General features: G+C 37.2%; 1 protein-coding gene across 1 annotated transcript in view; it reads right to left on the reverse strand.

Annotated features, from left to right (window-relative positions):
* Window positions 1–15,537, reverse strand: part of CERKL (CERK like autophagy regulator) — a 137,960-nt gene that overhangs the window by 37,579 nt on the left and 84,844 nt on the right. Inside the window, exon 3 of the mRNA XM_077154363.1 lies at window positions 3,930–4,061. Within this exon, the coding sequence (XP_077010478.1) occupies window positions 3,930–4,061 (132 nt within the window). The remainder of the gene's footprint in view (window positions 1–3,929; window positions 4,062–15,537) is intronic.

Raw genomic sequence — 15,537 nt, forward strand, 5'->3', positions numbered from 1 at the left:
TCTTGACAATTCTTCCAGGACTAGCCAGGAGGTGGAAAATCTCTCTGGTGACTGGACACTTAGGGGCCCTGAGCTGGTAGAGACCAAGGCTGCCCTTAGAGAAGCATCTTTGAATATAATGATGGAAACTATCTAGCAGTTTTGTTACTACAAAGTGTGACTGAAGGAGATGGGTACGCCTATGGAAAACAAATGAGATCAAAGGGAGACAAGATACCTGTGTTTCAATAGCTCAGTGACTCTTATACATAAGCGATGAGTTTACTTAATAGATAAAAATTACAGGGAGGCAAATGTCACCCCTCATGGCCTCAGTGGATGGTTGTACTGTCTATATCTAGAACAGAAGCACTTGTGCTAAGAGGCTGGCAAGTTTGCAATCCAGCCGATGCTCCGATTAAGCATGTGAATAATCTTCTGTGAATCAGCCCAGAAGGGGCACCTTTTTTTGTAAGCACAGAAGAGGTAGCTTTTCCTAACATGCATGAATGCACAGTGGCTCTGAACTCAAAGTAAGAACGTCTCAGTGTCATCCAGTAATGGCACACAATGCCTCCAGTGTAGGTGCCCTGGTTGATGCTGGGTGGTCCTCCATGGGGAGCACAACCGATGTTCCCCCACATGCAGCTGGGGGCAGGGAGGGTGGTTGGACTTGATGGCTTATATAGTTCTATTCAGTGTGATTCCTCTCCTGACTCAACTCTTTACTTTATTGTTCTACATATTTTCCTATAAATCTATCATCTCTCAAAATTCCTCTCATACCTTTAAGGGTGTAATTCCTAAAATTCGCTTTTTGGGGGAACAAGAGAAAGAAATGCTGACATATATGCCAACACGGCCTTGCCACTCCTGCTCTTTTTTGATCACAATAGGTTGTTGAGAAAAATAACTCAGTTCTTTCTAAGTTCTTCCAGAAGTTCTTCTGATGCCAATATTAGATAAAGTATTGCATTGAGGTGGGGTGTCAAAGGGGGGAATTCAACCTTAACTCAAATATTTCAAAAGACTCTCATCTATATTAGGAAGTAGAGTTTCAGCCCAAGCCAAAATGAAAGCTATTTTTATTAATGGGATATGATCCATTTTAAAAAGAAATTTATGGAAAAATCACTTCCAAAATTGTCACATCTTATTATTATTAATTTTATAAAGCTGAAACTAAGGCATTGTGGTCATATTTTTATACCGTTTTATTATATGCAAGATATTTTTAAATATGTCACTTTATTTTAACTACAAAACCACAATGTCAGGTAGGCGGGAAGACTAAACCTTTTTGAGTATCCACATGTTTAACACAAAACAGGAAACTTTTAAAAATATCTTATCAATACACATACAAAAATAATTTCGAAAGGAAAAGACACAACTTTATAATTTTACCTATAGGAGGAGTGTTAGGCAGCTAATCATTAGTCATTTTGTACAAATATCTAAGTGAATTTTAAATATGCTTTATGTAATAATTTATTTTATAAATAAATTTTAAATTTTATTTTAATTTATTTAAATATTAAATTTCTAATTTATTTTAAAATTAAATATAACATGCAATAACATTTAAAAATTTAGAAAAAAAAATTTCCCCCAATACAATTGTTTTAAGAAGGAAAACAAATTCCTATCATTTCCTCTGCCTGAATTCAGTCTTCATATATCATGTTTCCTTTTCTACAACTCTCTCTATCCCATCTTCATGTACCTGATGGAATCATCTCTGGTAAACTGGATTAAAATATAATGATGAACATTTACACCAACTCTGGATCAATGCTCGATGAGTAAATCCCTGGGAGTAGCAGAAAGATCCATCCACAATGTGGCCCAAATGTCCTCTGCTGTGCATTGATGGAAGCCTACCCAGAAGCCATTTCACCCTTTCTTCTTTATAGACCCTGGATTCAGGTCAGGCATCTGTGACCTTCAGACCAAGGGTGGCCCGACCCTCAGACCTTGGTTAAGGGTCTTACTGGCTAAAGGAGTGATTGGTTCATGTTGGGCACAGATATTATATTGGTGCAAACTGAAAGAAAGAAATTTTAATCCATGTTTGGGACTAAAGCATGTCAGTTCTCTCTCACGCCTCTCCCTATCCCACTAGGTAGGAACAAGGATACATTCAGTTCAGTGGAAGCCACTGTATGACAATGAAAAACAAAACAGATGATGAAGCCAATAGCGAGGATTTCAGAACAAAGTTATATAGAGAAAGAAGTCCCAAGATGTTGTGCCCATAACACAGACGCACCCACCAAGCTGACTCGTAAGTGCCCGACAGACAGCCTGCCTGCCTTCCCTGACTTTCCTTCCTCACCTTATGTGTAGAAAACTTTTTTCTCTTTTGTCTTCTCTACCTCTCAGAAACTGGCCCAACCTTCAATGTTCACTTCAAATGTTTTTCTTGAGACTTCTGATCACAGTTACCATCATCCTCGGAGATAGACAATCTTTTATGTAAACCCAATCATAATGATTGGTTCTAAATATCTATTTAGATATCTAAAAAAGTGCAAGTCCTTCAAAGGCAGGAAGCTATCTTACTCAATTTACATCCTGCACAGTGTTTAACACAAAGTATTCAATGAGAGTTTCTTGAACTAAATGATACATAATTATATCCACAAATTGTTCTGTATTATTTACATATTTAATCAATGAAACAAAACCATTAATTTATCAATAAATTCTCAACTTTCGTCAGTGCTACTGAGGTTGGCCTATTAAGCTACTATATCACATCCACGTAAAAACTCCAAGTCTCATCCTAACATGCATTTCAAACTTTTCTTTCAGTCAATCCTTGACAATCTTTGGAGAGAGTAATGAAAGATCTAGATTTGCCCTTTTCCTTGTAAATCTTTAACATTTATGCTTTATTTTTTATGACTCTTTCATACACAATATACATTTACAGTAAATTGTGACTGAGGAACAGTGTTACATAATAAGTCTATTTAGAAGACAGGCCCCAAGTGTACTTAGAATCTCTTAGTCCCAATTCTGAGTTCACAGGAAAGGGATTCAGAGAGCTCTGGTTTTGCTCATCCATGAGAAAGAGAGACGGGTCTCACAATGTAAGTAAGGCTACAGGACCCTTTTTGTGGGAAGGACAGCCCCCCTAAAAGTCATCTACAGTAGGGATTCAAGAGAAATCAGTCACAATTTACTGTAAATTTACATTGTATATGAAGGAGTCATAAAAAATAAAGCCAGAAAAGGTGAGGGTGGATTCTCAACAGCATCAAGGCTCTTTCCCCTCGATTCTACCTCCAGCCCCACTGTGATTATGGGAAAATAAGAGTCTCAAGGAAATAAAGGAAGCTTTGGTCACCAAATTTAAAAAGTCAGAAAGGATGTTACTAATCCTCTTTCCATTAATTTTAGCAAATTTCCATTTTCCTTGGCACAAACCTAGCACCTTTGCTATTTTAGACAGTGAATTTAAGCTTCTGGCTCCTCTAACTTTACCTAAAACCAGCAGCTAAGTGCTTAGTTTTGACCTAACCAGCAGGGGTCAGAGTCAGAGCAAAAACAACCTAATGAAGGAAAGGACATCAAACATGCAACTTGAGCAAAGATCAACTGCTTGACAAACAGAAGTAATATATAAATAAAAATCTAAATGAAGATGCCAAAGTGTGTACAGTTTCCTTTAAAAGAATGCCTAATAAACTTTAAAGTCTAAACAATTGTTCTAAAGAGAAACCACTTATATTCCAATAAAAATAATATAATAGAAAAAAAAAAAAGAAAGAATTAAGCTATAATCCTGGAGCTGGCAACTGCAGATTATGGACATACATTAAAAACTTCAATGTTATAATTAACATTCTATAAATTTCGACTAGGAGAAAAGGTTAGATTACATAACTTCCTTAACTGTTTTCTTTTTTTAAATGTAGAATTACATTTTGAAAATGACTTACTTGTTACATTAGTCTTTATTCCTGCAAGCTTCAACAGAGGTTCAATCTTGTCATAATAGAGCTGGGTAGCTTCTTTCTTATGACTTTGGGGGTTAAGGAGTACTTTCAATGACTTTGGTCTGCTTGAAAAACCTAAGAGAAAAACACAATGTTTGAAAATCTCTGCCAAAAAAAAATAATAATTAAAAAAAAAAATCTCTGCCAGCATTTTTTCTTTCCTCTTAAAATTGCATACTTAAGACTAGTTAGAATATTAGACACGTATTTAAATAGAATGTGTTATTTTAAAAAAATGTTTCACAAGATTCTAAAACATTTATGTCTCTCCGAACAGTGAACTAGGCATATCCCTATTAAAATAAATCATTAGTTATAACAAAGCATTTAATTTATGAAGGAAGGTGTGAATGAAAGCAGCTTTGTGACTATTAGGCAATATTTACGTTTATTTAACAAATCACATTTAATAGATCAAATGCACTTGGGGCATTTGTTCCTGGAGAAAGAGCCATGGGCTGGAACAAAGAGAAGGGTCTGTAACCCCTCCTTAAACATTCTCGTTATTGGAATGAGGTGCCTCAGCAATCCCAAGCTAGCGTCGCCCAGTCCATGACGAGACCCAGGCTGAGTGGGAATAAGTAGGGATGAGTCATCGCCAGCACCAGGAGCTCGTAGCTAAAATGAGGGGGTTTTGTCAGGGTTCTAGCCTGAAAAGAGGCCAGGGGAGAAAGAATTATTGTCCTGGGAATTGAGAAAAGACCGCCTCTCAGCCGGGATTTGCTGATAGCGTTGCTTCACAGTTGGGGCTGAGATTTGATACTACAATTTTCTGGGCTTGCAAGATGCTTATCACTTAGAACCCAGTTGGAGCAGGTGCAAGGCAAATTTTCTGTCGTTAAGAAGGGGAGGCAGGAGAGAGGAGTCAGAAGAAACCTCACGACCCACCGTTTCTTTTATCGCAAGCTGCTTTAAGAGGACTGTATTTCAAGGCTCAAAAAACAGTTACTAACATCCATTTTCTCGTAAAACCATTACTCAAGATAAATGAAAAATATCTATGACACCAAGGTCACATTTTTGTGCATCCTGAAGTAGAGACAATATCTCATTTCTCATCCCATTTGACACAATAAAAATCTTTCAGCAACATATATGGTTTTGAATCCAGGGAGTTCCGGATGAGGAGGAGAGAGCCACCTTGAACTCCTTAAATATTCCTCACAAACTGCTCCAAAGTCCCCACCTAGGTAAGAGACCTCCCGGTTACCCAGGCTTGAAACCTCCAAGCCGTGCTCAATTGCTTCCCCGCCCCCACCCCGCCCCAATTCCTACATTCAAATGAGGGCGCAGATTCATGAGATGGCATCTCCTTGCCCCCAAGGGCCTTCTTCCCTTTTCTGCTGTCCTGCTCTGGCTTGGCGCCTTCTGGGGCCTCTGCAGCCTTGCTATTCTCCTTCCACCTCAGCCTCCTGCATCACAGCTCTGATTACCGTGTCACCGTTCAAAAACTGCCATGGCTCATCCCTGCTACCGAGCACCTCTAACCCCCTCGAAGCGATATCCAGAGCTCTTCCTCTCCAAACCCCAATCTCTCTTCTCTCTCTCACTCACATACTCAATTAACGCTTATTGAGCACTGCTGCCGAATACAAGGAAGAGCAGCAAAATAGTGAAGACCTGGCTCGTGCTTGAAAGAAGAAGACACATGCATGAAAACAAACAGTACAGGGCAGAACAGATTTAGCATACAGAGACCCAAAGTGCAACGGAGTGTGCAAGAAAGAAATGGTTAATTCTTATTAGGGGTCTGGAAAAGGCTTCATGGGAAATGAGTATTTTAGTTCGGCTTTTGGTTCCTGTAGTATTCATTATCTAGAATTCCTTCCTCTTCTCATCTTATCCCAGCCCTTATCACAACAGCAATGGTAGGGCAAAGGAGGGAATTTTAAGCAGAGACATCAGCATGAGTAAATGCATTCAGCTAAGTAAGTGTAGAGGATGTTGATGTTCCATTTCAGCTCCACCATCATGCTCCAGAGACACAGTATTATTTGCCAAATACCAGACAGGCCAGCCTTCCTTTGTCAAGGCTGTTTCCCCTTCCCACTCCACCCAGCTCCACTTCTATCAAAATTCTACCACCCCTTCAAAGCTTACATTAAACACCACTCCCTCACCGAAGCCCTGACAAATCACCAACAGAATTCACTTCCCTGGCATCTCTGCTCCCACTTTATTCTTTGTGCCTCTATTATGTAATGCAAACCATCTACACACAAAAAACCTCTGAAGACCTAATACCTTAGGGCTCCCACTGGCCAAACCCGGGGAAATAAAAATTGAATGATGACAGTAATGTATTGTATTACAGTGACTTAAAAACTCTCCATTAGTCGAATTGACAGTAAACCAACAACAAAAAAAAAAGGGGGAAAAAGAGAAAGTTCTTTCTTATAGTTAAATACAAATTATAGAGAAAAATACAGAGTCCAAAAGTCATTACTTTCAACCATCATAATAATTGATTCAGGAAAGAATCAGCAAAGGATGCAAGGCCATCAGATGAAAGTCAGTTAGAGAACAAAATATATACATTCTTAAACTCTTTCCCTGCATGCTACTCTAATTACAAAGGGCAAAAGGCAGCTTTACAGCAGAAAAAATCTGGCAGACACCACCTTAACCAAGTAATCAAACTTAACACTCTTAATGGTGCAAAATGACACACATGCCTTGTGAGGTGATACACTGAGAAGAAAACACCATTTCCATGGTATTCCTGCCCAAAGTGCATAATGTCAATCTACTGTATTAGTTAGGCTTCTCTAGAGAAACAGAATCAACAGGAAGTACTCATAAATATAAAATTTATAAAAGCATCTCACATAACAATGGAAAGTAGAGCCCAAAATCTGTATGGCAGGTTGTGAAGCTGATGATTCTGATGGAGGGTCTGGACAAACTCCACAGGAGAGGCTCGCTGGCCAAAGCAGGAAGAAGCCTGTCTGTTCTGAATCCTCCTTAAAAGGCTTCCAGTGATTAGATTAAGCACCACTCATTAAAGAAGACACTCCCCTTGGCTGATTACAAATGGAGTCAGCCGTGGATGCAACTGATGTGATCATGATTTAATTCCACGAAATGTCCTCATGGCAGCAAACAGGTCAACACTTGCCCAACCAGACAAACAGGTGCCACCATTTGGCCAAGTTGACACATGAATCTGACCACGATGTCTACCACGATGAAATGCTCAGACAACCCAAGTTAAGTGACATCACCCAAAACTATACACATATTAACCTTATACACTGCAAAAATGCCAAGGGCATGAGGGACCAAAAAAAAAAAAAAATAGTTAATGAAGTGTTTCAGGGTAAAAAAGTCTAAAAAGATATGACAACTAAATGCAATGTGTGGACATGTTACATCATTTTATAGGCCATTGCTAACCTTTAATTAGGAAAGACTAAGCAGGCTCACTTTTTTTTTTTTAACTTTTTTAAACTTTTTTTATTATATAGCATAACATATGTACAAGTCACAGAAATAAAAAAGCAATAGTTTTCAACAAATAGCTACAGGACAGATCTTAGAGTTTGTCATGGACTACCATATGATCCTCTCAAATTTTTCCTTCTAGCTGCTTCAGCATACAGGAAGCTAGAAGGCTTCAATATTTTTGTAGCATCACAATCAACTTTTTTTCCAGGCTCACTTTTATGAAAACACAACGTGGAGAAGAAATTTGCTCTAAACCCCAGAGTCCAAGAGTCGGAATAAAAATCCAGATTGTTTACCTTACCTAGCATGTAACTTCATGGGAATATCCTCCTTCTTCTTCTTTCAGAGACGGTCAGTCTCATTAAGGATGGTATTTAGGTCCCAAATGGACATTCCCCAAATATTATTACCATTAAAAACCAACTTTTATTCCCCTTCCTCCTACACAGTGACACGGGATGAACAGTAGAAATTTGTAGAAATGAACAGTCATTTGGAGCTTGTGAGGATAATCACACTGAAGTTTAAGAGTTGTGGGCTTCCACTATACATGAACAAATGCGTGTGGCAGGTTCCTGCCCAATTTTTATGACAGAATCCCTTAGATAAGGCAGAAAAGGGCCTAAAATTCTTTTTAAAAAGATTTTTAAATTCAGATTTAAACAATAAGATTTTGTTTCTAAGTCTCAGTTGACAGCAATAAAAATAAAATATAAATAAATTAACCAGAATATCCCACTCCTTAGACATTCTGGTAAATTGAGGGTTTATTAAACAGTAATCAACCAAGTAAATCTGTCCCTTGAACATGCATTTATTTTCTTATTTCTTCTTTAGATGCATTTAATGTGGAACGTATGAAGCTGAGTCTAAATTTACACACACGTATAAATTGGGCAGTAATGTGATGCCAATTAAACATCAGAGGGCGATTTCTATTGAAAAAAAGTGAGATTTTAAAAACTATTCTTAATTAGGTAGAATGAAGAGATACATTTAAAAAAAAAGTTTCCAAACATCTCTTCCATATCCTCTCAAGTCTCCTCCTACTTCATTTGACTCTACTTCCTTGAACTCTCTACACTCCTTTAACTCAGTGCCGATACACCTGCTCACTTCTCTGCCTACTTATCCATACTCTCTCCCACCACAGCTTGTGTGTCCAAATAACCTCTACTCTTTGTTCAGACTCACCTTCAGCATCACTCCCTTGATGAAGCCTGCCATGGCCTGCTTGGCTAGGAGATTTCCCCCTATCTCTTAGCTAAATTATTTCTAATATTTTATGGTCTCAATCTCATATTTATCTTTAATCTTTCTGGAATATATTTTAATAAAATTGGGATTCAACTTTCCTTTTTCTACCTGTCCCAACGCTATTTGTGCTGGTTTGAAAGGATTGTATGTACCCTAGAAAAGTCGTGTTTTAATCCTAATCCCATTTTGTAAAGGCAGGTGTTTTTTCTAATCCCTATCCAGTATTGAATGTTTGAAACTGTAATTAGATCATCTCCCTGGAGATGTGATTTAATCAAGAGTGGTTGTTAAGTTGGATTAGGTAGAGTCATGTCTCCACCCGTTTGGGTGGGTCTTGATTAGTTTCTGAAGTCCTATAAAAGAGGAAACCTTTTGGAGAATGAGAGATTCGGAGAGAGCAGAGAATGCTGCAGCACCACAAAGCAGAGAGTCCACAGTCAGCGACCTTTGGAGATGAAGAAGGAAAATGCCTCCCGGGGAGCTTCATGAAACCAGAAGCCAGGAGAGAAAGCTAGCAAATGATGCCGTGCTCACCCTGTGCCCTTCCAGTCAAGAGAGAAGCCCTGACTCTGTTTACCATGTGCCTTCTCACTTGAGAGAGAAACCTGAACTTCATTGGCCTTCTTGAACCAAGGTATCTACCTGGATGCCTTTGATTGGACATTTCTATAGACTTGCTTTAATTGGGACATTATCTCAGACTTAGACTGTAAACTAGCAACTTATTAAATTCCCCTTTTTAAAAGCCATTCTGTTTCTGGTATATTGCATTCTGGCAGCTAGCAAACTAGAACACTATTCATTGGATAATACATCTTTCCCCATGGGTCTCACAATGTCACTTTTATATATACTAAATTTCTGAATGTACTTGGATTATTTCTGAACTGTTTGCACTCTAAGAGCCACTCAACTATTCATGTGTTAGTACCACAAGAGTTGATATATTATGGTTTTACATCGTATATTAATAGCTGGGAGTGCCTTTCCCCATATTACTTTTATTTTTCAGAATATTCATGGATAAATCTTTGCTTTAGAGTCAGTCTGTCTAGTAGAAGAAAAAAATTCTCTTTGCATTTTATTGGGATTATATTTAAATATAAACTATCTTAAGGGAAAATAACACTGATGATATTTAATCTTTCTATACAGAAAGACGATAAATTTTTCTACACAAATAAGAAATTTGAGTCATTTCTTCAGATATGTGTATAACAATTCTAGACAGATCTTTCTTTTCTCCTGTTGCTGTTGAATGTATCTTTTCCCCCAATTCATCTCCTAATTGGCTAGTGACTGCATATATGAAAGCCATTGATTCCTACACCCAATATTTTTCTGAAATCACTAGCTTTTCATCATAAATTTTCTCTGCATTTTCACAGATTTTCCAGATTAGCAGTTAATTCATCTGAAAATAATGATAGTTTCACTTTCCCCTTTTCAATTTTCATACAAATTCATTTCCTTCTCTAGTTTATTTGTATTAGTTTCTTTTCCCAGTACAATGTAATAATGCTAATAAAGGACATTTCTGTCAGTTCTAGAATTTAATAGGAAAACCTCCAGTGTTTATTCAAGTAGGATTTTACAATTACTTATATATATCATGTTGATGATATATCCATCTGTTCTTATTTTGTTAAGAGTTTTGTGACTTGATAAATAAATAAGACTGGAGGTACTTTGTTAGACATTCGTAGGATTTTACACAACCTCTATAAGTAAAATTTGGGAGCATTCCTTTCCTATGCTCTGAGTCAGTTGAAATAGTAGAGAAGTTTCCTTTTCTTTAAAAGTATGCTAGATATCCACATGAAACATCAGGATCTGCTGCTTTCTTAAGAGTACCAAAAAAGTTTGTTCTGTTTTTCAATGGAAAATAATTTTTTTTTTTTAGGTTTCTATGTCTTCTGGTGTCAATTTGGCCATTTTTATTTCCCTGGAAAGTATTTTCATTCATTTCATTCTACTACTAGGAGGCATCCCAGATTGATGCCTGGGTTCTAGAGGTAGCCCTCCTAGTGACTAGTATGGCAACACCATTTCCCCTTGCTAATCAGAATACATCACCTTAGAAAACATAGTTAGTTGTATGGTTCAGTAATGTGGCCATTTCAACTGAATCATAGTCATGTTCCCATGTAGAAATACTCTTTCCCCATACTAAAACATCTCAACCAAAAAGGTCAAAGTTGCAGAGGCAGAAACCAAAAGTACTGTGAATGGGTCATTAGATTTGAAGTTAAAACAGTCAAAGACTGGAATTAAAATTTCTTTAATATCACAAGGTTTTGCCTCCCAGCTGGAATATAATATATTCAATAGGAAACATGATAAAACAAGTGAATCCCATAGATGTCACTCAATTATCTCATTTCTTTTGTTGTAAAACAAGTCCCTTGTTTAAAAATACTTTGCATAGGATATAAATTTATTGAACAAGGCATTTAGTAAGGTCATGGTAGACACAGCAGACAGGGCATGCAAATCCATACCTAGAGTAAGTATTCATTGTTCTACATAGTTCTACGACCAGAACATACTGTGGACAAATCACTGACCTTCCATGTTGGGGGGGATCCACTGTATCAATCCCCACCAGGTGGGGAGATAGGGGCCCTGGGACATAGCACTCTATTCAGGGCTCAAGATTGTTCTGTCTGAACATAGCACATTCATCAATGACAGGGAGTAAAATCAGTTTTTGTGAGGAGAAGTGTTTATTAAACCCAAATATTCTTCCCATCCCTGCACCAAAAGTACTTTAGTTATGTGTCCACTGTGCAAGCCTTGGGGTCTCTAACTTCCGGACACCTTTCACAGGTGGGAGGGCACATGGTGGCATCTGCCAACTTTCTCACCTCACTTCATTAGGCTCCCTGGGGGACATTTTCCTTCTGAATCTCCAAAGACCTCTGTCTGTGTGGGCTCTGTGGGCTCTATAGGTCTTTCCAAAATGGTTCCCTCTTAAAGGGCTCCAGTAAGCAACCCCACTGTGAATGGGCAGAGACACATCTCCATGGAAACCATATAATCAAAAGTTACCACCCACAATTGGGTGGGTCACATCTCCCTGGAAACAATAAAAAAATGATCCCACCCAGCAATACTGAATGAGTATTAAAGGACATGTTTTTTCTGGGGTACATAATAGCTTCAAACCAGAACACCAACCTTCCACTCTTTTTCTTCCAAGTTCCTGAATATATGTTAGTTCCTAACAGTTAAATGTTGACAAATTGATATACAGCAATCCCTCTGGCCTTCTCTTCTTCTTGAGAAAGAGTATCACTGAAGTTCTGCCCACTAAGAGGATTTCTCTATCTTTTAGGAAGACTCTTGGGGGGTGGGGGCGGGGGGACCTTTAATGATGAAGTAAATCACTTTTGTTATATCATGCAGAATCATTTCTAAATCAGGCCTTAGACAATGCGTGAGCATAAAGAAGAATTTGAAAGTTTAAAAAAAAATGACAAATTATGGGGATGAAAGGCACAGTAATGGAGATTTAAAACGCACTAGAGGCATATAACAACAGATTTGATCAGGCACAAGACTCAGTGGATTAGAAAAAGGACATTCAAAACCATACAAACTATACTAAGGGGCAATTCAAACTTCAGGGGAGAAACAGAATTTGGAACTAATCAAATATGATCAAACAAATATGCTGAACCAATTCTAGTAAAAGAAGAAAAATATGGATAAAGAGCTAATGGATATAAAGATGACAGCATGAAGTGTGCGAATATATGCATCATAGGTGTCCCACAAGGAGACTAGAAAGGAAAGGGGGCAGAAAGAATGTTTGTGGCAATAATGGCCCCCAATTTCCCCAACTCTAACGAAAGCATAATTATACATATTCAAGAACCACAACATAATCCAAATGGATAAAACCTACTTGGACTTCTTTGAGACACATAACAATCACAATGTCAAATGCCAAAGATAAAGACAGGATCCTGAAAGCAGCAAGAGAAAAGTAATTTGCCACAGACAAGGGATCCTCAATAAGACTAAGTGTTGATTTCTCATCAGAAACTATGGAGGCAAGATGACAGTGCTATGATATATTTAAGGTACCACAAGAGAAGAACTGCCCTTCAAAAACAAGGAAGAAAAAATATGAAGGAGAGTTTAAAATATTCACAGACAAAAGAAACTCAAGGACTTTGTCAACAAAAGCCCTGCCCTACCAGAATGACTAAAAGAAGTTGTACAGGTTGAAAGGAAAAGACAGAAGAGAGTGGCTTAGAATAGCTACAATATGAAGATCTACAGCAAAAGTAATTAAAAGGGGAAATGTAAAACCTGATAAGTACTCTATCTTCAATATATAACTATAACCTATAATCCCTAATAAGAGTCAGAATACAATTGAACAGGAAAAAAAAGGTATATTTCCTGATAATGAACAAAGAGGTAAACAGGGATATAGGAGCAGAGAAAATGTATTCTAAAGCTAAATTGGTATATTCTCAAATTAGTAATTTATAGATATAGATTGTATAATACAATCTCCAGGGTAGCTCCAAAGAAAATATTTAAAAATACATACAGAAATTAAAACAAGAAAAGGATCAAGCAGGTATATCACAAAAATCAACTGTACAGAAAAAGAGGTTGCAATAAAGGAAAAGAGAGGAAAAAAAAAAAAGATATGACATAAAATCCAAAGGACAAAATGGCTGAAATAAGTATTGCCTTTACTGAAAGAACACAGAGTGTTAATGGATTAATAACCCCAATCGAAGGCACAAATTGGTAGAATGGATTTTAAAAAGCCTGATCCAGTTATGCATTGGTTACAAGACCATGTGTTGGTTGTTTGTCTTAGAAGCAAAAACAAAAATAGGTTGAAAGTGAAAGTATGAAGAAAGATGTTCCATGCAAATAGTAATAAAAAAAAAGAGCTAGGATAGCTATACTAACATCAGACAAAACAGTCTTTAAGTCAAAAGCTGTTAAAAGAAACAAAGAATGACATTATGTGTTAATAAAAGGGACAATCAGAAATATTTATACACAATACCACAGTGCCCCAAAATACATATGTCAAAGACCGGCAAAACAGAAGTAAAAAATAAGCACCTCTACAATATTTGTTGGGGATTTCAATACACCACTCTCATCAAACATCTGGACAGAATATCAGAATTTCAACAGAATGGAAAGCAGAAACTTGGACATACATGTACACATGGATGTTTGCCAAAATTGGAAGCAATCCAAGTGTTCATGAACTGATTAATGGATAAACAAAATGCAGTATTCATATACAACGGGATATTATTCAACATTATAAAGGAGTGAAGTCTTCGCTGGTTTGAAAGGATTTATGTACCCTAGAAAAGCCATGTTTTAATCTTAATCAATCTTGTGGGATCAACCACTTCTTTTATTTCCTATTCAATAATGTAGGTTGGAAATTTGATTAGGTTATCTCCACAGAGAAGTGACACACCCAATTGCGGGTATTAAACTTTGCTTAGAGGGAGATGGGACTCTATCCATTCTAGGTGGGTCTTGATTAGTTTACTGGAATTATTTAAAAGAGCAAACATTTTGGAAAAGGTTTGAGATTCCATGACAGCAGATCCATCAGAATGATGAGGCAGAGCACATGCAACCAGAGACCTTTGGAGATGAAGAAGGAATACACCCCCCGGCAAAGATCCATGAAATATGCCGGGAGAGAAAGCCAGCAGACACTGCCATGTTCGCCATGTACCTTTCCAGTTGAGAGAGAAACCCTGAATGTATTTGGCCTTCTTGAACCAAAGTATCTTTCCCCTGTTACCTTAGATTGGACATTTCTATAGCCTAGCTTTAGCTGGGACATTTCAAAGCCTTAAAACTGTGGACTTGCAACTTAATAAATTCCCCCTTTCAAAGCCGTTGTGTTTCTGGTATATTGCATTCCAGCAGCTAGAAATCTAGAACAAAGTCCTATACCTGTGATGACATGGATAAAACTTGAAGGAACTATGGTGCGTGAAATAAGAACAAAAGAACAAATACCATATAATCATACTGATAAGAAATAATTAAAATAAGGAAACTCAGGCGGGCCGCGGTGGCTCAGCGGGCAAAGTGCTTGCCTGCTATGCCGGAGGACCTCGGTTCGATTCCCGGCCCCAGCCCATGTAACAAAAACAAAAAAACAAAATACAATAAAAAAAAAAACAAGAAAATGTTTAAAGATGTTTCCCTTTCTTCCTTCCTTCCTTCCTTCTATCCTTCCTTCCTTCTCTCTGTCTTTCCTTTAAAAAAAAATAAAAAAATAAAAAAATAAAAAAAAAAAATAAGGAAACTCAGAATCTAGAATATAGGTTTTCAGGGGCTGGGTTAAGGGTAGGGAATTCTGCAAATTGTACAGAATTTCTATTTGGGTTGATTATAAAGTTTTGGAAATGATGGTGGTGATAGTAACATAACATTGTAAGTTTAATTAATAGAATTTAATGATGTGAATGTTCTTAAAAGGGAAAATTTTAGGTCATATATACGTTATCAGAACAAAACTTAAAATATAAAACCAGGACTGAACAACCTACTGAACTCTACTGTAAGTGGTGGATTATAGCTTAATAGTACAATTATTAAAATTTTCTTTTATGAAATATAGCAAATATATCATAATAATGCAAGGCATTAATAATAGCATGGTATATTTGGAAAAAATACACCCTAATGTAAATTATGGACTATAGTTAATAGTACTAGTATAATATTATTTCATCAATTGTAACAAAGGTACCCCACTAAGACAAGTGTTAATGGGAGAGGGATCTATCAGAATGCCCTATTTTTACATGATTTTTCTGTAAACCTACAT

This window comes from Tamandua tetradactyla, chromosome 3 (assembly GCF_023851605.1).
Source record: "Tamandua tetradactyla isolate mTamTet1 chromosome 3, mTamTet1.pri, whole genome shotgun sequence".
Lineage (NCBI taxonomy): Eukaryota > Metazoa > Chordata > Mammalia > Pilosa > Myrmecophagidae > Tamandua > Tamandua tetradactyla.